The 21,652-nt window shown below is 41.6% G+C and overlaps 1 protein-coding gene across 1 annotated transcript in view; it reads left to right on the top strand.

Annotated features, from left to right (window-relative positions):
• Positions 1-20,946, top strand: part of ALOX5 (arachidonate 5-lipoxygenase) — a 32,859-nt gene extending 11,913 nt beyond the window's left edge. The window contains exons 5-14 of the mRNA XM_069863413.1: positions 3,642-3,748; positions 6,667-6,839; positions 7,550-7,696; positions 7,795-7,998; positions 8,219-8,305; positions 10,053-10,231; positions 13,032-13,153; positions 15,442-15,542; positions 18,184-18,354; positions 19,562-20,946. Coding sequence (XP_069719514.1) covers positions 3,642-3,748; positions 6,667-6,839; positions 7,550-7,696; positions 7,795-7,998; positions 8,219-8,305; positions 10,053-10,231; positions 13,032-13,153; positions 15,442-15,542; positions 18,184-18,354; positions 19,562-19,741 — 1,471 coding nt within the window. The 3' untranslated portion in view covers positions 19,742-20,946. The remainder of the gene's footprint in view (positions 1-3,641; positions 3,749-6,666; positions 6,840-7,549; positions 7,697-7,794; positions 7,999-8,218; positions 8,306-10,052; positions 10,232-13,031; positions 13,154-15,441; positions 15,543-18,183; positions 18,355-19,561) is intronic.
• The last annotated feature ends 706 nt before the right edge of the window (positions 20,947-21,652 follow it).

The raw sequence follows: 21,652 nt of genomic DNA on the forward strand, positions 1-21,652 counted from the left end.
CATAGATTTCTTCTTCCCTTCTCCCTCCATCGTACTAGGATCTGTTTTTCACAATGGAATGATGCTTTGTGATATCAGTAAATCTTTTTGATTTTTTTTTTAAGCAGAATAAATCTTCAGGTGTGAACAGGGTGATGGGTGTGTTTCTGCAGCACATATGGCCAGGTGGATCTAGATCTTTCAGAGCTAATTGGAATAAGGCAGCTGAATAGATAGAAATACCTTTCTGTCACATGCAAACTAGGATGTTAGAGGAATGATGGAACAGACTGTAGAGTGCATGCTCTTGTAGCTTTTTAATGCACTACCAACTGTTATATCAGGGAAGTGGTTGTGGGGTCACACAAGGAGTTAGATTAGTACAAAAGACAGATGCTTCTTGCCCCCCAAGCTTACCCAATAGCATGTGTATTGCCTCTACTTTATATCTAGGTTTAGACTTCTGAAGAACCAAATCTCTCATCTTTAACGTGAAACAGAAGTTGAGGTCCTTTCTCACTTCATGAAATATCTTATTCCTCAAGCAGCCCTTCAGTATTCTGTGAATTTGTAAGGTTTTAAGACATTTTAAAGAATCCAGGGCCTTCACTGTAGAACCCTGGAAAACCCTAGGCACTGATGTTCCTCTTCCACAGACAGGTATTAGAATACAGCTCTGCAGGGACTTTTTAGCTGGCAGGTTACGAACTTGATAATGGCCAGCAGAAATAGTTCTTTGGGAAATTAAATTTACAAAAACCAAAAAGGGCAAGAAAAATAAGCCAAGAAAACTGTGGAAGTTTCTGTAGTGTTGTTTAAAAGACTAGTCATTTTTTTTATAAGACCAGGAGAAATTAATCTTGATCAGTAGTCAGGACTTTAATCTGATTACCACAACCAGTCTCTAATTCTTACTTTATCTTTCCTCTGTGTGCAAACTGGTAAGTTAAATTATCAAATTAAGAAAAAGAAAGTACTGAAAGGAAATCTCATGCATATCTGTGAAGTGCTTTCAGATTCTGTCAGGTGGGACAACAGTATAACCTGTTCGCCATGAAATGGAACCAGGGATGAGGCCATCCTGAAAAAGGGGAAAACCCATCACAGTTGTTGTGTTATGCTGTTGTGAATAAAGCTGTGGCAAAACCAAGAAGAGGTTCTAAGGAAAATAAACACTGTGCAGCTTTTCTCTTGGACCAGCTTAAGGAAACAGTCTAGCACAGAAAAGGCAAGGAATAACTCCTTTAAGGAAATATATGAAAATACATAAACCTCACTCAAGGCCATTGGGACCTTCTCTTGTTAATCTAGCAATGGCATGGTATTCCAAACTTTTACAAATCCTGGGTTTTTTTTCAAGAATTGTTACTTTTAGCATGGTGTTCGCCCATGCAGAATAGCTATTTTGCAGCTCACTTAGGAGACCTGAGTGTTGCAGGAATGACAGAATCTGAAAGCCAGAGATGACTGAGTTGCCATTAGTGAACATACACAATTTGGAGGCTACATTCCCCTTCTAGCGATCCCATCCTGCCAGTCTGTAGCGTACTGTCAGAGACCCTGAGTCACAGCCAAGTGAAAATGACAAACAATTCAGCAGAATGCAGGGATGCCTATTTTTGTCATTGGCTGTAAGGGCACCTCCCTGTGAAATAGGAACATGAAACCTTATTGTAGATAGCCAACCATTCTGGAGAACTGGTATGACACAAAAGGCACAAAAAGAGATTTCTCCCAAGGAACAGCAAGAAGCCTGGCACATTTGGCTGAAAATCTAGGCCTAGGCGATGTGAACTGTGGAAAGCTTTGGAGAATTAGTTTAATAGCCCTTAACTATCTAGTCTATCTAGTTGTCTGTCTAGGACAACTATCTGCTTGAATGAGATAGAGATGCATATGGGAAGGTATGAAGTCTTCCTTCAGTTTGAGTGCAGTAGGAAAGAAGACGAGGAGGTATGTTTGGAAGTCCAAGGACAGGTGTAGAGTTGCGAGGTGTAGAAGTGGGCAGGGAGCACATTTAAGGAAAAAAAATGTGAGAGTTGTGAGACTTACGTGAGACTTGGGGAGTAGTAGCAGAAGAGGAGAGGGGAAGGCCCTTTTGCTTAGGACATACAAAACTGAACTTAGAAAGAGAGAGATACATCTCAGAGATTCCTTCTTCTGTTGCAAGGTTGGATCTCTCGATGCTGTTGGCATAATTCCGTAAGTTTACAGGATTAATCCTGTGTAGGTGGGGATAACCCTGAAGGCTTCCAGTGCTGATGTGACCTACACTATCTAGCATACAGAAACTCTCACCTCGGGTTCTGTGTGAGAAGTGCAGGCTCATGTAGGTATTTTGGACCAGTGTTGCATTTGATCCTCATACAATCATTCTGTGTCTCTGTCAGGCGTGAAGAAGCCTCTGGAGAGGTTAACTTCCAGTCTGGACAATTGCCTGAGTTTTGCTTCCTAACATGCCTCAAGGCACCTCTTAAACTTGACTACCATCTGCAGCAGCAGAAAAAGTCCATTCTATCATACTTGCACCTCAGTGCAGAAGCAGCTTCTTTGTCTGGGTTGTGGTCATGCTGGTCTAGAGCCCCCCTCCAGATTACCAGTTGCTCCTTTTGCAGGCTTTTGTTCTCCTTCACCCACTTCTAATCCAGTTCTTGTTAAAGTGCCTCAGTCTAAGTTTACTGAGTATAAATCCACCATGCTTAGATTCTTCCTCCCTCAAATTACGTTTCAGAGGATTTTCTGCAGCACTATGACCCTTTTTTACTCTGTTATCTGCCCTGCTTATCTTTGGGGGGGGGGGAAGTGTACTTTCCTTTGTGTACTTGAAGTGTTAGTGGGAAGCCAACTTTCTTTTTCAAATTCATTATTTGCTTTCTAGTGAAAATAAATGATTTCCATTTAATAACAAAAATTCAGCATTTATGTAACAATTTAGGACTTGTCATCTCATACAAGGTAGCCTTGCTTGACTGTGTTGTAGACAGAATGCTTTGCTGAATTTGCTTTTAAAGTCGGGTATTTCGGGCTCCCAGCCCCCCATGCTCCTGTGATGGCTACAGCCAAGTGACTTGGTTCCTGAGGTTAGAGATGAGCATCAAATTTAACCAGCACCTTGAGTAAATATAAAACTCTCAAAAACTCAGGCCTCACCCTGTAGGGATCTAGTCTAGCCTTGGTCACACAGATACCTAACAGGAGACATCCTCTGTATAGGAATAATGTCTGGACTGAATCTGGGTTGTGTTTGTTCTTTGTGGAAATCATGCAGTCTCTTTGTGTCACCATACTCCTTTCTGAACTGGCGCTGATAATATTGGCACTATCAGGTGATACAAACTGCTGACAATGTGTGAAGCACTAGTTTTTCTGACTATGGTATTTACATGACACAGGTCGTAAAGCACTGCCATTGTAGGCTGCCAAGAAAAAATCTAAAATGTAGTTCAGTAAATACAATAGCAGGGACTGGGCCTTCTAGATACCTTTCAGGCTTGTATGTAAAGATACAGCCAATAAATTTAATTCTGTAGGGTGATCAGTCTTGCATTCCACCACTGAAAAATTTATTGTGAATCTATATGTCAAATGGTAGAGAAGAATAGAGAAGAGTATTGAAGAAGCTTGCAATGATTTTTTTCAGAAGTGTTTTGTTTTAATTTTAGGATGGAGAATCTTTACATCAACCGTTTCATGCACATGTTCCAGTCCTCCTGGAGTGATTTTGCGGATTTTGAGAGGATCTTCGTCAGAATCAGCAACACAATCTCTGGTGGGTTTGTTAGCATTTGTACATGTTTCTATCACAGAATGACTAATCAGTTGAATTGTACGTATCTGATTAGGATGGAAGTGGCTGACCCACAGTTCTGCTTTCCATGGTTTTTCATAAATAAACTCATCTCAGACTGCTAGTCATACCACCAGCCCACAAGACCAAAAAGTGAAGATATGATCTCACACGAACTAAAATTACTGGAAATTGCTCAGTGGCATTCTCTGTCCTGAGCTATCCTGGAGGTCAGGCCAGTTGGGCATCATAGTCCCTTTTGGATTTTAGAAATATTTTTTCAGGTATGTGCAAGTCCCATAGGACAAACTTTCTTAAGTATTTCACATCTTAAACTAGAGATAACTTAGTGGGAGTGTTTTTCAGAGTATATTAGCTCTTAAGGCATTTTTGAAAGTTTGATCCTGGATGTCTCACTTCAAACATTTAAATACATGGGAAATCATTGATCAGTTTTTTACACGAAGGAACAAATTTTTATCCATTCTTCTCAAAGTAAAAAGGCTTGTTTGGAACTGTTCTCCACTAAAGGCAAGTACAAGTGTGACCCCTCTTGCCTCTTAGACCAGATTAAAGGCTATTGCCTAATATCCAGCCATATACTCAGTCCTGCTCGCACTGCTGCTAGCAGTCCCAGCTTCTCATCCCTGTCTTAACACAGAGAGGGTACCACTGCATCCATTCTGCTCTCATAACCTCACCTGTGGCTCCCCTCAGCAGGTTCTTACAGGCCATTTGTGTCAATGACAAGGAGGAGCTCAAATCCTTTTCAGCAGTAAAATTTTCCCAACAGCGCTCATTTTGACAGAACTTATTTCAGACTTGAAAGGCTGTGCTGTTATGCCAACAGGTTTGTACATAGGTTGCAAAGAGCTGAGAATAACCTGGGACCTGTAACTTTTTCACCTGGTCCTGCTGCAGACAGAATGTGCATCTAGACCACAAACCGAGGAACTGTGGTTCTTTTTGGAAATTAGTGTGAACCAGGCCTGAAAAGACTTGTGTCATTTATCCAAAATGTCATCTCTTTTAAAAAACATGCCAGAATTAGTTGTGCATACTGCATTAAACGTCCAGCTGTGTCATACAATTTCTTACTAGAAGGCAAAAAGCCTCTCTCTAAGAGTGTGTTTCACTTTTGTGTTTAGACCTGTTCTGCAGTATTTGTCATACTATTATAAACTATTTATGTAGTGTTAACATATAAAAGACAAAATACTTATTTCCTTTATCCCTTTCAATGTGAAAATCTTAGCAGTTGCTTGAAAATCTTGTAAAAAAAATTACAGACAGATCTGGGTCTTGAAGTCCATGGTGTCATTTCTGTAAAGCAGGGCTGGGAAGCCTTTGATTTGTGAACCAGACCAACTTTCTATTATCACCCATGGTTACATTATTTTACTTTATTTTACTATATTACTGGATATTATAGATACACTGATACTATAAATTGGTTAGCACGTGGCTCCTCAAATGTTAGTGAATAGCCTATTCAGACTCTGCAAAGGAAAATGCTTTCCCCTCCTGCTCTGAACTTGTATTCCTCTTCAGGCTGCCCAAGGACAAGTTAACAGGAGTAAGAGTAATTTCTGCGGTTTGGGTATAAAATAAAGTGTACAAAGGGGCCAGAGCTTTTAAAAAACAAATTACAGCTATTTGTTACATTTAATGCGATTTACTTTTAACACAAATTAGATAAAATCTGTAATTAATTTCACTGATAACATTTCCATACTCATAAGGAAAGCTCCAGTTCTGTGAGTTTTAAACTTTAAGCATTGGCTTCTGTTATGTTAACACAAATCTGAATCTCCATATTTACAAGACTTGGCAGAAACAGAGCTAATGGAGAAGGTGGATTGAGGCATTTTTCAGTCATGTGGTTTCTGTCCAAGGTGATGAGTCATTTTTTCGCTTGGTGTAGTCTTCAGATACAGCTCCAGACTCGTTATGCAATTGACAGAGATGATGTAAATTTCTACTTTAGGCAAATTTAACTTTTTACCACTCTATTAGAAAACAATTTTTGAGACTTCATTTTTTAATTATTACTGCATTCCTTTTCTGCTTTCAGAAAAATTTCTGCCTTGTCCAAAAATAGGCAATGGAAAACTTTACCTGCTTCATTTTTCCCCTGAAGACACCAGTGGGATTTTTCATATTAATCCCATTTTTTTCTGAAGTCTGAACTTGTAAGATGAAGTAGCAACATGACATTATGGAACACAAAATTGCAATTGTGGAAAACATCTAGTAGTACTATAAATGTAGTAAAAGGGGATTGAGTACCTGAAATTGGCATTTTATTAAGAAGAGATGTTAATCTGGGTTTATATTAGCCATTAAAAAATAAAGGGGGAGGGAGGGTATGTTAACCATACAAACCAAACAGTGAACAGTTTCACTAAGAATCAAAACCTCTACCCAGCTCCAGCTAAGATAATTGCTCCAGTCCCTGCTGTCCTTGCCCTTCTGACAATGCTCTGTATTTTCCTTCTCCTGCCTGTGCTATCTTTTTTGGATTCATCCTTTTGTACTGCATACCCTAAGAATTTAAAGAGTGAGATTTAAAAATATCATGGAAGACCTGACAAGATGGTCCACAGATGAAGAGAATAATTTTTATAGGAGTGGAGTGGATGATTTTATTTTTCATTGCTTCAGTACATGGAGGAACAAATTATTATCAATTTTTCTCAAAGTGAAAAGCAAGTTATCCATGTAACAGGTGATTTTTCTAAAACTTCAGTGGCACTTTTTGAATAACTTTCTTGCTACTTTCTTCAGCCAAACTTGCCGTGCAGTACAACAAAAGGTGGGAAGGAAGGGAGGAATCCTACAATACAGTAGGATATTGATGCAGTGCAGATATTGATGCCACAGGCTTGTTTTTCTTTAAGAATATGTGATGCAGCACTGGAAGGAAGACTTTATGTTTGGCTACCAGTTTCTCAATGGATGCAATCCTGTGCTGATCCGGAGATGCACAGAGATACCGAAGAAGTTACCCGTGACTATGGATATGGTAGAATGCAGTCTGGAGAGGAACCTGACCCTGGAGGAGGAAGTGAAGGTAGGGTTCTGAGTGAGGCTGGACTTCATCTGTTTCTTCTCATATCCTCTGACCTCCAAACCCTGTTCTAACTGCCTTCAGCCCCCATCTCCTCTCTTCAGGCTGTATGGTTAGTCACGGCAAAGCTGGTTGCCTCTGCAGACAGGCAACACTTCTGTCGATTGTTTTCTCCTGCTATCCTAGAGATGCAGGCCATACCTTTCTTCAGATCCAGTTAAAGAGCCATTACCAGAAGGTGAAGAGTCTTTTTTCACTGTTTTTTTCTTAAAGGTTAGGGACTGTCTGACACAGAGTGGCAAAGGATCTCTCCTTTTCCTGGTAGGGTCTCACCATCTTGACACAAACAGAGTTGAACTAATGTGATGATGAAAGGTTGGCAAAGGCGGTGCCTTGCTTTTGTTGTTACAATGAGCACAGGGGCCTCTTCATCTGGGGGTGTGAAACTTGTTTGTGTCTTAGTATCACTGCATGAATGTCAAGTACTTAGTTCCTCTTTGCTCTATGGGCTCAGTAGACAGAAGTCAGGCAGTTTGTGTACTTTCTCTGTCAGTGGCATCATCCCTAAGCCACGGTAAGCAAGGGCAACCTGGTGGCTGCTCCTAACCACAAGAAACAAGTTAGTCTCTGGCCCGGATTTCCCAGGCTTTGTTCTGAGCCTTGCTGCTTGCACTCTGTAAAACGCATAATGGTTTGTGGGTTTTTTCCCCCAGCAAGGAAACATTTTCATTGTGGACTATGAGCTGCTGGATGGCATTGATGCCAACAAAACAGACCCATGCACAATACAGTACTTGGCTGCACCAATCTGTCTGCTGTATAAGAATCTGGAGAAGAAAATTGTACCTATTGCAATCCAGGTGGGTTTACTGTCATGGTCTTTAAGAGGACACATCGCTTGCTGTCTCATCCTAAGTTTGGATGACTTGGGGTTTCATATTCTTTTTGTATCTTTCAGCTTGGTCAAAAGCCTGGGCCAGACAATCCCATATTCCTTCCTTCAGATGCCACATATGACTGGCTGCTAGCTAAGATTTGGGTTCGCTCATCTGATTTCCACATCCATCAGACAGTGACTCATCTCTTACGGACACACTTAGTCTCGGAGGTGTTCAGCATAGCTATGTTCCGGCAGCTTCCTGCTGTGCATCCCCTCTTCAAGGTTGGTTCTTTCATGAAGGGACGTGTGGGGGTCAGGGAGGTTATCACAGTAGCTCAACAGACCAATAAGAAGTCCCAGAGACAGCTCAGCTGAGATAGCTTGGCTGGTTGCACTGAAAAGCGATGTACAGCTAGCCACTAGCACTTAAAAATTTACCCCTGGTTAATGTTGACTTAAATCAGAGAATTTTCCTTCTTTCATTGTTTGTCTCATTTCACAGTTGTTGGTGCCACACGTGCGGTTCACAATAGCCATCAATACCAAAGCCCGAGAACAGCTCATCTGTGAATGTGGCCTTTTTGACAAGGTAAGTAATCCCCTTTGCAAATCTTCATTATTCTTCCTTGTTCCATATATGGTTTTATCCTTTAACCATCACATATTGCCTTATTTCTTGACCTTTCGACTAAAGGACGAACATAACTAATACCACCTGAGAAACTGGCACACAGAACTCATGCCTTAAGTTAACTAATTTCTTGTTGTGATAAAGATGGTGCCTTACCTCTAAGTAGCCAGTTCAGAACTAGCCAATGTCAGTAATAAGATAGTATCTCACTGACCCCAAAGCCACATCAGCTATGAGTGTGAATGTGGAAGTGCACAGTAACAAAATATGCGCATACATCCCTGCACATGTATGCACACAGTTAAGTCTTTTAATTACTCAGTCATTCATCTTCGGAGAGGGTGGTGAGCAAAAGAATTTGTGATTGCAGAAGGAAATGTGCATGACAGAAAAAAACCTGTAGATAAGATAGATTTCTAAACCTCCAAATACTGGGTGTGAATTCTAGCCTGCCTTCTTGAATCGCCACAAATAGCAGATCTGCTAGGATTAAAACTCAGTTTCATTTGAGTCCATGGAACATAGCTGTTTATCATGGACTGTGGTGAAACTCTTGGGTCAAATCTGAACATCTAAGTCTGACTGCGCTAGTGTTTAACATTTACCCAGCTCTTCCTCCCTTGCCTCAACCAGAAACGACGTGCTGAATCTAGGAACTGCAACAAGCTGGCATGCAGCAGTGTGTGAAAACATGCTAGCAGCAGCTGGGAAGACTGGGGAGATTTCAGAAGTCCTTTCAAAGAGGGATCCTGTGTTTCAGGACAACTCTGTCCCTCTTACATCTCTGGCACCAGACCAAAGATTATTTCTGAGCTCCAGAGCTTTTCATGCAAGGAGAAAAGAGAGGTTAAATGCAGACATGTTATTTGTCTTATGTATTCCACTGCTGACTGTGGAGACCTGGCAGACATTCCTATCTCTTTGGACAGAACTATAATGTCTGTACCCTGTGCGCATGGGATGAGTGCATGTCTAAGACCTGCCGGCAGGTTGGTTCCAATGTAGATAAAAAAATGTAGATTAAAAAAGCAGCCAGAGGGCAATAAGTCTAAGCTGAATACTGCTACAGTGCTGGCATCATATGCTAGAAAAGCAACATTTGGGAGCTTTTGTGCAGTGCTTATTCAAAGAGTTTCGACTGTTTGTTGTGGACATGCTGTGGTTTCAGAATGTAACACACACTGAAACCCTGGCCAGTCTTCATCAATACCCACCCAGCAGGACTGATCTCCTGACTTAGATTCCAGGGTAGCTAACAGTAGCCTGCATCCCAAAACACACTCTCCTAAACCACTGTAGTGGCTTCACAAAAGCCTTATTATTAGAATATTAGAACTACTGGCTGCCTTCCTTCACACACCCCCCAGTTCTGGAGCATAGGGCTGGCAGAAAGTGCTTTGGGTTCAATGCTTCAGTGTTGCTGTACTTTATGACTATATTCCATTATAAGTGGGTGCTGTACCTGTGGACAGAATAGTAATATGAACAGTGATTCACGGGAGAGGTGCAAAATCTATGAAGTTAAAATGCACAGTTGCAGTAGACCTTTGCAGTTCAGTACTTGTTTGAGTTGAGGTGTGAGTTTCTTCTTGAAAAAAAGGTTCACCAGCATTTATAATACCATCTGCTGTGAATTTGGAAGGCCAAAGTCAGCACAAAGTGAACGTAATCTCCTAGCATTCCTGTCTTGCCATTCTTCCTGCAGGCAAATGCTACAGGTGGAGGAGGACATGTACAAATGGTGCAGAAAGCAATGAAGGATCTGACTTACATCTCCCTCTGCTTCCCTGAGGAGATCAAAGCTAAAGGGATGGACAGCAAAGAGGATATCCCCTACTACTATTACCGGGATGATGGCATTAAAGTTTGGGAGGCTATAAAAAGGTAAGAGACTGTAGTTCTAGAAATGGCTAGTAAAGTCACTATCACAGAAACACAACTTAATTTTCTCTTTAATCACTTTACTCTTCATTGCAGCCTTATGAACAGCACCTGGACTGTTTAGTCACATGGAGCCTTTTCCATCCAGTATATCTCATCTGAGATATAAATATATATATATAATATATATAAAATAAATAAATAAATATATATATATAAAAAATAAATATATAATATATATATAATAAATATATATATATAAATAGTCAAGCAAGCACTCACCCTGCAGGAATTGTTAGTTGCTGCTCTTCTCAGCCTGTTTTCTTGCATTCTGTATTTCAGAGGCCCCTTTAGAAGTATGTGCTTTTCTATAGGATTTCACAGAGTTTAGTGAGTTGGAATTTAGCCCTGTGAAGGGAATTTAATTAACTTTTTTTTTTTTTTTGGCTATGCAGAAACCAAGAGAAAACCCAGCTCTCTGAGCCAGCCATGTGAGAACGTCAAGGTTCTTGTGGAATGGATATATAAGCTTGGCTTGTGTAAGAGAATTAAGAAACCAAATAAATTAGGCACTAACTGATTTGAGCAAAATAATTTTTAAATGCCTTAAAATTGCAAGGCTTATGTTTTGTAAGGTAGGGCAGCAATTCTGAGTCAGGAGAGGTACTGCAAGGTGGCTCTACCATACAAACATGGCTCCTTTTCAGATATGAAACACTCAAAATGGACCAATTCATATGGGTTTTATCTACAGTGCCATTTCATTTAACAAACAACATATTTTTGCATGGCATGCTAAATGTGCAGCTGTTTCTGGTCACTTGGGTTTTGAAAAGCATGTTCATTAAAAATCAAGTCTTTTGTGTACACAAAGTTTATAATGCAAGCATAATGTTTAAAGCACTGGGTACATCTTTGTCTCCTGTGTTTTCTCTGTGTTTTGGCAAGGAGTTATCTTGCAATATTTCCTGCAATTGTTAGTGCCTATTTGAGAGAAAAGGAAGTTATAATTTTTCTGTGGTTGTTTATTTTCTGATGTAGTCCTTTTTTTTTGTCCATTTTCTCTTTCCTGTGTTTTGCTTATTGAGGTATGTGTTTTCAAATACCGTATAGTACTTAACCAACTCAATTTAGTTTGACTATGGGTGTTAACCTCGCTGGAGGAAGATGTTACTCTGCCTCAGACTTGGCTGAGAGACTCTTTGTAAGTGAATAATTTGGTTTAGAAATGGTGTGGGCAGTGCCCATGATACCCTGACTCATGAACCCACAGTCATACGTGTTTCTAATCACCAGGAATGTTCCGTGCTCTGGGTGTCAGTCTCCACTCTTTTGATTAAATAACTTCTATACTCAGCATTGCTTCACATGTCATAGATGGCCTGGAATTAAGAGAATTGATTAGGGTGTCCCTATAGAAACAGAGTCACATGGCAAATTTTTTAACCTCCTTCTCTAACGCACAGCTTTTTATTTCTGATCTAGCCGCAGGTAGATATTCCAACTCAAAATATTCCAAGCCAAAAGGCCTCATCCACACTTCATACACTAATTTATATTTGTATGGAAAGAGGTCTAAAATACTACCATTGTGTAAGAGAATCTTACTGTGTACATTTGACACAGGTGCCAGGTGATGGAGGCAGGGCTCATTCAGGGCATTTTTACTGCTGCACGTTGCAGGATTTTTCTTTTCCTTTGGCTTTCTTTGGAAGTGAATGTTATTTAAATCCTTGGTGTTTATGTAGTTTTTTGTTTATGTCAATAACAACTCTTGACTTGGTTGGCTGATAAAAACTTGTTGTACAGATTTGTTGACAGATGTTGACAGATTTGTAAAGGTCTCAAAATTGCAATAAAAATTTATAACTTACTAGGGGATAAATCTGTATTGGATAACAATTCTTAATCCCATCAGTCACCTTCTGTAGTCAAATGTTTGACCCTGTGGGTTGCTCTCAAAATATTTAGCAAGAGATTATAGGTACCTGCAGAGCTAAAAGAATATCTCAGCACAGCTCAGTTAATTAGACATTCAGTCATGAGATGAAAATCTGCAGGAAATCAGGCTTTCCTATTTTCGCTGCTTTCAGAACTATTTCTGGTATCCTAGTGTTTTAAGAGCCTTTCTTTCTGAGGTGAATTAGCCTGGGAAGCTTGTATAGAAGGAAGAATTTTGAGAAGAGAAACTGAACAGGGAGGTGATATCCGCCGTGTGCAGTGGTTGTAGGAAAAAGTTCTAGACCTCTTCTCCCCATGAGAAGTTTCCCGGGCCACCCCACTTTAGAGTGTGCCACTTGGGTTTTGTGAAAAGGATGGTGCAGTAGGAGGGGATCAACTACCTGAATGGTATTCAGGACCAGCTGTGGAGTGTCCCACAAACAGGGAATGGTGCCAGCACCACGGTTTGGGAACCCCTGTTCTCAGTATGAGAGCCATGTGGACATGCCACAGGGAGTCTGTATTAAGTGAAGAAAAGGATGTAGATGTGAGAACAGATGTTTGGGCAGGAACAAAGCCTCAAAGAAGACAATAAAGAGTGCAGGACTGTTTATGGGATGCAGTGTGGTTCAGCTTCTTTTTGCTGGGGAAGGAAGTAATACTGCAGTCAGAAATGAATCAAAGTTGCCTCTGTGCATTCCCTCTGCTTGTCAGAAGGAGATAGGAGGGTGTTGAGACCTGCTCTTGCCCTTCTCTCTTTCCCTCTGCAGCACCTCTCTCCTCTGCAAGTAGGTGGTCTTCAGGGAATGGCAGGCTTGCTTTCTTTTAATTTTGTCTTGCTGATTTGTTCCTGTGTCTGCAGTTTTGCTGAGGATGTGATTCATATCTACTATGAGAACGACGAGGTGGTGTGTGAAGATGTGGAGCTCCAGGCCTTCGTCAAAGATGTTTATGTCTACGGGATGAGGGGGGTGAAGGCCTCAGGTAAAGTATGATGTCCCAGCCAGTTCTGCAGCTTATCAAATCAATGCTGACAGCAATGCTGCATGTACAGCATGCCTTGAACTTTTGGAGACCCCTTCTTGGTACCAAGACACTCAGTTTTATGAGTGAGACCATGGATCAGGCCCTCCCTCAGAAGACAGCTTCTTTTTTGCCAGAGATTCTTACTGTGAGATTAGGCAACTTTCCTAAACTCTCTGTACACTGGGGATTGGTCCTTTGATCTTGTCAAGCATTAGGAGGGGCTGTCTGTGTGTGCTCTTGAAACCACCAGACAGACTGATAGAAATCGCAAGGAGCAGTGAGACACCCTTGAATCTTTTCGTCCAAACTTTGCACCAAATAAGAATGAGCGAGAACCTCCCCAGAAGTATCTTGCTGCACTTCACATTTGTTCAACATCTGTGTCATCACTGAACTGTTCTGTTCTCTTCAAGAGAAGATACTCATAATTCTTTCCAAGAAATAATTTCCTTTGCTCTGTCTCTTCTTGCTGCCTCTCATTTCTTGCAAACCATTACTGGTCTGTGGGAGCTCTAATCTGTAACACCGTTCTGTTCTCCCTCCTGAGTCAGCATTCTCCTGCCTTTCCCTAAACATGTTTTGGTGATTCACTCACATTTTGTCCAAGCAGGCTTTCAGGAATTTATACAGGTGGATGGGGATTCTTTATATTGATATGATTTATGTGACTGATTTACATCTGGAAACACCTGTCGGCCTGTGATCTGGGGCAGATGGCTTTGGCATTGCATGCATACATTTGTGTGTGAGACCTTCAGACAAAACAGTGATATTTCCACTTGTTACCAGTAAGCACTGGTGTGTAACAGCTTCCTGGGCTCTACTTGTCTGGATAAGCAGAGGACTGGGAGACACTTAGTTGCTATCATTTTTCTTTGTGCGATTGTCTCTTAGGAAAAGCATAGAAATGGCCTGCTAGTGGGAACTTCATGCTTGACCTAAGCATCTTGATATGGGACAAGTACTGAGCCTTTCCAGGGGTACAGAAGGTCTGGGACACCACAAGCACCACTGGTGGCAAGACTGCCGCTACAGGTGGGGAAACCTGCCAAGCCTGCAGCATCCCTATCTGCACTGCTGCCACTCTAAGGGCTGGGGTGGAGAGCAGGGGAACTTGGCTGTGTCTTAAAGAAGTGAAGGAGGATAAATGAGGGAGGCTGTTGCCCCCAGGGCTCCCCCTCCAGTCTCCATTTCTGCCCTGGGAAGGCTACTCTGACTGGGAGTGTGCCAAGCCCCTTTAAAGATAAGTATAGTGTGTTTAGAATAGCAGGACACAGTCGAGGATGGTGCATTCTTTCCTCTCTGGACTTGGTGGCTGGCCAGAGCTACCATGTGCCTTTTTTGCCTCTCAGTTTGAGTTCACACCTGCATCATCAGGCTGATGGATTTACTTGAATGACTTTTAAGGTCCCTTCCAACTCAGGTCATTCTATGTGAAGAAGCTAGCACAAGCAGCCTGGGCATGGGCAGCTTGCCCCAAAGTGCTGATAAATCTCTAGATATCTTGGGATGTGTAATCACCTTGGGCTGGGATAGGGAGTACAGCACAAAACTGTGATGCAGTGGGAACAGGAGAGATACAGGCTTGGGAATGCTTTGGTAGCAAAATATTTCCCTATTTTCCCAAAACTATTCCCTTTCAAAGACTGCTTGATGCAATTGTTTCTGTTCCTCATTCTGTTGTTTCTCTTTCAGAATTTCTCATTTCCTCACTTCCCTTTTCAGCAAATAAGCTCTCTCTGCACTCTTCCTGCAGTGCACTTGATCACTGATCCTCAAAACTTTATAAATACAAGCACATGGTCAATTGCTCCTTGGCACGAACATTACCTGCTTGCACTGCAGACTGAAGAAAAGGGATCACCTGAGGCAACTGCCCTGTGGACTCTCTGGGTTCCTCGCTGCAGGGTAGGTAGGGTGAGAGGACAGGGATACAGTATTTTTTTAAGATGTAGTCACATTTTACCTTTCCTTTAAGGAACGCCCCATACTTTGCAAACAGTGAGGATTCCTCACAAACTTACATGAGGTAGGGCAAGATCACTCTGTACAGCTAGACAGCCAAGAAACAGAGAGGTTGAGTAACGGCTGTTAGACCACACAGTGAGATTCAGAAGGAGAATTCCCTGCTCTTCAGTGACTGCAGCACAGTCCTCTGACTCATGCCTATTGAGTATATGATTACTACTGGGTAACTGGGTTACTACACAGCTGGGTTACTTTAGCTTTTTTTCTCCATCATTTAGGGTTTCCTAAGGTGATCAAGACACGAGAGAAGCTAGCAGAATATCTCACAGTGGTAATATTCACTGCATCGGCCCAGCATGCAGCAGTCAATTTTGGTCAGGTAGGAACTTCTGGGAAAACTGTTCTCTCTGGGATGGGAGAGGCATCTACCAGGGCAAAGTCTGAGAAATGTTTTTTAGTAGATGTACAGAAATTACATTACTCCTTCTGGTCAGAATAACTGCAGAGCCATTTGCAAATCCTGATTAAGCCTATGGAAATGGAATACTTTTGGAAGCCAAGAAAGGTATTTTGAGCTCTAAATATGTACCAAAGCTCAAATTTAGGGTTTCTAGCTTGTATATTTTATTTTTAATGGTTTTATTGTAAAGAACAATTTTTAAGCATTTAAATTGTTTTCTAAGACCCTTTTCAGAAATACTGAAGAGTTCAAGTGCACAGTTTAGTTAGCATGCCTTCCAGACATGATCTGAACTGCCTGGATATGTGCTGGTATGTGGCATGATCTGCAATGAAATGCAATGAGTTATGCTAAGTGGCCTTGCTTTGCATTTGCTATGAGTGCATTCAGAGGTAGGTACTATAGGATGCTGTTGTAAGTTGTCCTAATTTGGCAGGGTGCCTCTGCCAAAGCAGCATACATCCCATTTTCAGATGCAGCTTGGGAAACGTGCAGTGCAGCTCAGTGCTGTGACTGCAGTGCATGTAGCTGCATACACCATGTGTCTTTGAGTTGGTGCAGCTGACTGTTTCCAATAGCTCAGTCCCAGCACTACAGTGATCTTGCTGGCCTAGGAGCATTTACCAAGGGCCTTGAATTAATTCATTGAAAGCTGCCTTGTGCATCTGCAGGACCTCCACTTCTGCTTTCTGCAGGAGCATGGTCAAGCCTCTGCAAGGTAAAGTCTTGATGAAGTTCATGGGACAGAAGTCCAGATCCTCAGTGATATCTAGGCACTAGATATATGTATTTCATATCTATGATATGATATTTCAATTTCCCATTGAAATACATAGAAATTTGAAGCAGTACATCTGGGGTGATCTATTCTTTGGTCATGGATGGCCAAGTTTTCAAAAGCACCAATATGTTTAATATTCCCAATGCATGGAAAAGGCGTTGGTGCTCATTTCTTGAGTTTAAGAGCTAACTGACAACTTTGATCTTTCTGTGTGATGTTTAACATGTCACATACTGATAGCCTGGGTTATCCCTGCCTGCCTTTTCTGACATCCACCCTGAAACTATAGTAACAGCCTGTGTTTCAAATACTGTTTCTTCCAATATCAAGGCATTTTGGGAAGCAGACTTCACAGCGAGAAGCAAATCACTTTGTCAAACTGTATAGCATAGATCTTCACTGAGTGGGAGGTCGGACACTGAAACAGGCTCCCCAGGGAAGTGGTCATAGTACGAAATCTATCAGAGTTCGAGAAGCATCATATGGTTCAGATTTAGGTAGCTGGGTGGCAAAGAGTTATCCTTATGAGTCCCTTCCAATATGAGATGCACAATTCCGTGAGCTTTTTTCTGGGTTATGTTTTGACTTCAGGCTTGAACAATCTCTCAGATAAGCAGGGAGACCATCTTTCCTATGGAAATTATTCCCAAACACATCCCGCATAACACTCCATGTTGACCTTCCTGTCCACTCCTGCACTTTAGTTGCCCTGGAGTAAGTCTAGAGCCAGGTATGAAGTGAACCCACACTGTTCCTGTGCCACATCCATGAACAGGGACCCCTGCACCTGTTCACTTTTAACCTGTCGTTACTAGTAACTTAGACATCACCCAGCCTCTCCCCAAGTGAATCCTGTCTGTTCAAGTACCACTAAGATACCATGTCTTAATATTGCCCAGGCTATTGGGGTTTAGCAGAAAGCCTTCAGAGAATAAGAAAGGGAATTTGGCATGCAGAGGATATTCAGCCCATCAGCAAAAGGTCTTCTGCCATGGGAAAAAATGGCAGACAGCACTGAGAGTAGGAGGAGGTGGCTACGCACTGGAGAGAACAGATTGAGCACAGTGTAAGCATGGCAGACAGCTGAAAAGGGACTTCCCCTCAGGCAGGGCAAGGGGTTTGTATGAAGGTAATGAAAAAGTGCTTGGAAAAGAAGGAGTAATGGGAAGTGCAACATCCCACATGGTGGCAAAATTTGGGTTCATATCTGAGGCAAGGTGAGACATCACCATCCCACGATGCTGAGGCAGGCCAGGTGACTCTGAGTTCCCACTCTGGTGCTCACCACATGCCACATTCCATGATGCTATAGCAACCTTTGCCTCTCTTAACTGCCTGACCACAGTACTGTGGGCATGTTCATGAAGCAAATTTTGCAGAAAAGAGCAACTTGAGAAAAGGAGATTTTATCAGTTATAGTTTTTTTATCAGAGGTCACCTCAGATTAGCAGAAGAGATATTTTGTTTAATAAAATAGCTAAGTCTGACTGGTGAATACAGGCTGTATTGCACATACCTGTGGTTAGCAGAATAACTGTTCCATTAAGGCAACTCAGCGCTCTCCCCTGTGAAATCCTGAGAAAGATGGAAGGAGCTTCCTTGTCTCCTTTGGTCCTTCTCTAGAGCATCTGTCTATCCGTTAGTTAGTATCTTTTCTTTCTGAGACACTCTTGTTACAGAAGCAAACTCCCTAGTGTTAAGATTCCTGATTTTCTTTGCAGAGTTCCTAAATACCAGCCATTGTAGCTTTTCACTGTGCTGTCTTTCTTTGTTGTGCAGTATGACTGGTGTTCCTGGATTCCCAATGCCCCACCAACAATGCGCCGCCCTCCTCCGACAGAAAAGGGGACAGTCACCATTGAGCAAATTGTGGAGACTCTGCCAGACAGGGGACGATCTTGTTGGCATCTTGGAGCTGTCTGGGCCTTGAGCCAGTTTCAGGACAATGAAGTAAGTTGAGCTCCCATCCCTAGGTGGTGGATATGTAGGTGAGACCATGAGGGCCCTGGCAAGATAATATGTACTCACAAGATTGCAGTGCTGCTCGGTGCTTGACTGGACCACATTTGCCTTTCTGTGGAGATTATCTGAGGTGTGGGTTTGCGGTTGTTCTGACAGATGCAAACCAGCTCCGAGTCAGAAGTTATATTTTTACACTGAGCCTGTTTCAGCCAAAACCAAAGTTAATAAAGTCAAATATGGCATTGCTTAGTAAGGATGCTGATGTGGGAGGAAGAGGGCTGGAGGTTTTCTCCACTCTGCCCCAGCAGTGCTGCTAGAGAAGCTATAGCACTGCTGCATCCCTCTGTCCTGTCCCTTTGGCAAATCTGCCCAGTGCCATGTGCACTGCAGTTGTGGCTTGTGCCTGGCTGGTATGGAGTGCAAACAAGCCCACAGGATGCTTTGCAAGCATGGTCAATAGCTGTTGCCCTCACGTAAAACGAGGTAGATTCTTGCTTGTCTCACCCAAGAGCTGTGTCTGGAGGATATGTTTTGAAATCCTTAAATGGAAGGTGATGGTCAGAGGGCACTTCTGAAGTTTCTCTTTAAGAAGAAAGCATATTTCTTCAGCTGAGAAGCTTGTAGTATGGGTAGTAGCATGAAAACTAGTTACCTAAAGCAGGTATTATGCCAGGATGCATATTGGCAGTGCAGTATTTGGGGCACCCTTAAAGTCTAAAGCAACTCTCAGGTTTATCTTGGAAGGACAGTATTAAATGCTGAAAGAAACAGTTGTCTTCCTTTTTCATCCCTGACCGTTTGCCTCCCATGCTGTCGTTTTCTTTAGCAGTACAAATGTTTGAGTGCCTACACAGAGATCTGGCTTGGGAAGCTGATATAGCTGGCCAATAACCTGGAAAAAAGTGCTAATTTTTCCGTGGATCAGCTCCCTGCGGGTGGAGGATGTGCCACATAAGATACCTGAACCAGCACTACCAAAAGGTGCAGGGCTGAAAAGAAGCAGCTAGTGGTGAAGGGAGGATGGGACAGCACCTTTCATTGTCAGTGCCAATACAGGCTGGCTTAAATATTGATATTAATATTTTAATAGTAGCGTTTGTGAGGTTCTCTGCATTGTTTTGCTAGATTAACATAGTCTTGTAATAGAATAGTCTTTGCTTTCACAAAATATGATTTCTTGGTGTTTTTCCATTAGCTGTTTTTGGGCATGTACCCAGATGAACACTTTGTGGAGAAGCCGATCAAAGAGGTTATGGCAAAATTCCGCAAGAGTCTGGATGAGATCGTCAGTACCATCACTGAGCGCAACAAGAACAAAAAGCTTCCTTACTACTACCTTTCCCCAGATCGCATTCCCAACAGTGTTGCTGTTTGAGCAGATACCCGGAAGTGTTTGGGAGAATGTAGAGCTAATGATGCTTTCCTGTTACATATGCTTCTTTTCAATGAACTTTCAGAAACGGATTAAAAAACCCTCACCCTCTCCATCAGATCTGACACATAGTCTATTTGGACTGTCAAAACAAATTTGATTATGACTGATCTTGCAGACAATGTCTAGTTGACAACCCTCCGGGTCAATTTTATTATAAGTTCATTTTTCCAAGACTTTTTTCAAATTAATCTGAGAATCAATCCATGTTTCCGTTAGCTTTTCCTCTCTTGGTCAAAACAATGAAACTGCAGAATCGCTTATCTTATTCAATGAAAATATTATCATAAGCAGTAGGCAAATCACATCTTTAGAATTCTTCCTATTTTAATAGGTGATACTGGTGACATAAAAACCTGTAATCTTTAAAGTTAATGCACTGGTTTTAATCTGATTGAAATGAATGCTAAGTATTTTCACTACAACCGTGAATGTCCTAATCAGGATGAAGGTAGAAGCAGGATGCTTTCTTAACATAGCTGATGTGGTTTTATCACTTTCTTACCAAGTTCATATGAAATGAGATAGTCTGATTCATAGGAGATGAAATTTTTGTACCTACATAAACCAATATATTTTCCATATAAAATTAGGAAGGTTTGTTTTAGCCTCTGCCAGCAAACTTTGACAGCATTCATATGTACAGACAAATGTTTTGCTTAGCACAATGTCAATGAGCACAGACCTAGCAGACCTAGAAGCACTTATGCTCCATTTCTGTTTCACTGCTGAGGTGGCTGGGTTTTGTGGATAGTTTCTTCTGCTTTGTGAGGGATGAAGAAGCTACTTTGTATAATGATAAAAATTGTGGAAAAGGGTTAATTGATAGCTTCTAAGGTGAATCTTCAGATTTGGCCAATTAAGTGTAATAGGAATGTTCCGCTTTAGTTAAAAACAACTGAGTTTTGTCTGTTTTGTTTAGAGGTAATCACAATCAATCACTTGGGCTTTGGTTAAAGTTGAGAGAGTCATTGAGATAATGAAAGTAAAAATGAGGTTTGGGAAATTTAGGAGTAGTTTTGTTAATAACAATTTTGGTTTGTATTTCCCATAATTTGTTCCTTGTACTAGCTTCGCCAGCCTGCAATGCCTTTTCATAATAGACAAGAAAGCTTCTTTTGCTAATAAACCAAAACTGAACAAAAACATCTATCTTTTATATCTTAACTCAATATCTAATGCTGTATGTCTCAAAAAGCTTGTAGGCATAAGTACAATGTGCTTTGTAGAAGAATTAAGCTCATGCACTTTGAGAAAAAGGGTACTACTAAAATATAAGTTTCATATGAAATACAGGCATGGAAGCACAACTGATTTTAGACCCATTACAGCAGGCTGATTCCCCTTTTCTCCCCAGCTAAAGAGCTTCATCAAAAATGTGGAAGGTAAGACCACTTCCTGTTATTGAGGAAGTACCTTTAAGACTTGTGCATCTTTCTTTTACTGCAACCCATATTGTAGCAACACTGAAACAGGACCATGGGATCAGAGACCATAACGTGTGAGTCACACCCTACCCCATCCCCTTCTCCCCACAGGATGACTTAAATGCAGAAGGAAAAAAACGCAAATAGCTGATGCTGTATGTCCAACATGGCAGCTCTAACTCTTGTTCTTCCCCTGGGCTACAGTGAATGTCCTCTTGCCTCAGCTTTTACTTGAAAATGATCTGCATACTCAAGTATCTGTTTAGAAAATGAAATATGGGAAGAGAGGCTGATGATTGTTTTCTCGCATCTGTTCCCTCTGCTTTATCCTGTGGACCTGAGATACAAAAAAGGTTGGCAGGAGGTTTGGGGAGCTTTGTGCAGCTTTGAAGGCCGCTATTAGCAGTCCGATTCAACTGCAGGAGTG

Source organism: Phaenicophaeus curvirostris, chromosome 9 (assembly GCF_032191515.1).
Source record: "Phaenicophaeus curvirostris isolate KB17595 chromosome 9, BPBGC_Pcur_1.0, whole genome shotgun sequence".
In the NCBI taxonomy this organism is placed as follows: Eukaryota; Metazoa; Chordata; class Aves; order Cuculiformes; family Cuculidae; genus Phaenicophaeus; species Phaenicophaeus curvirostris.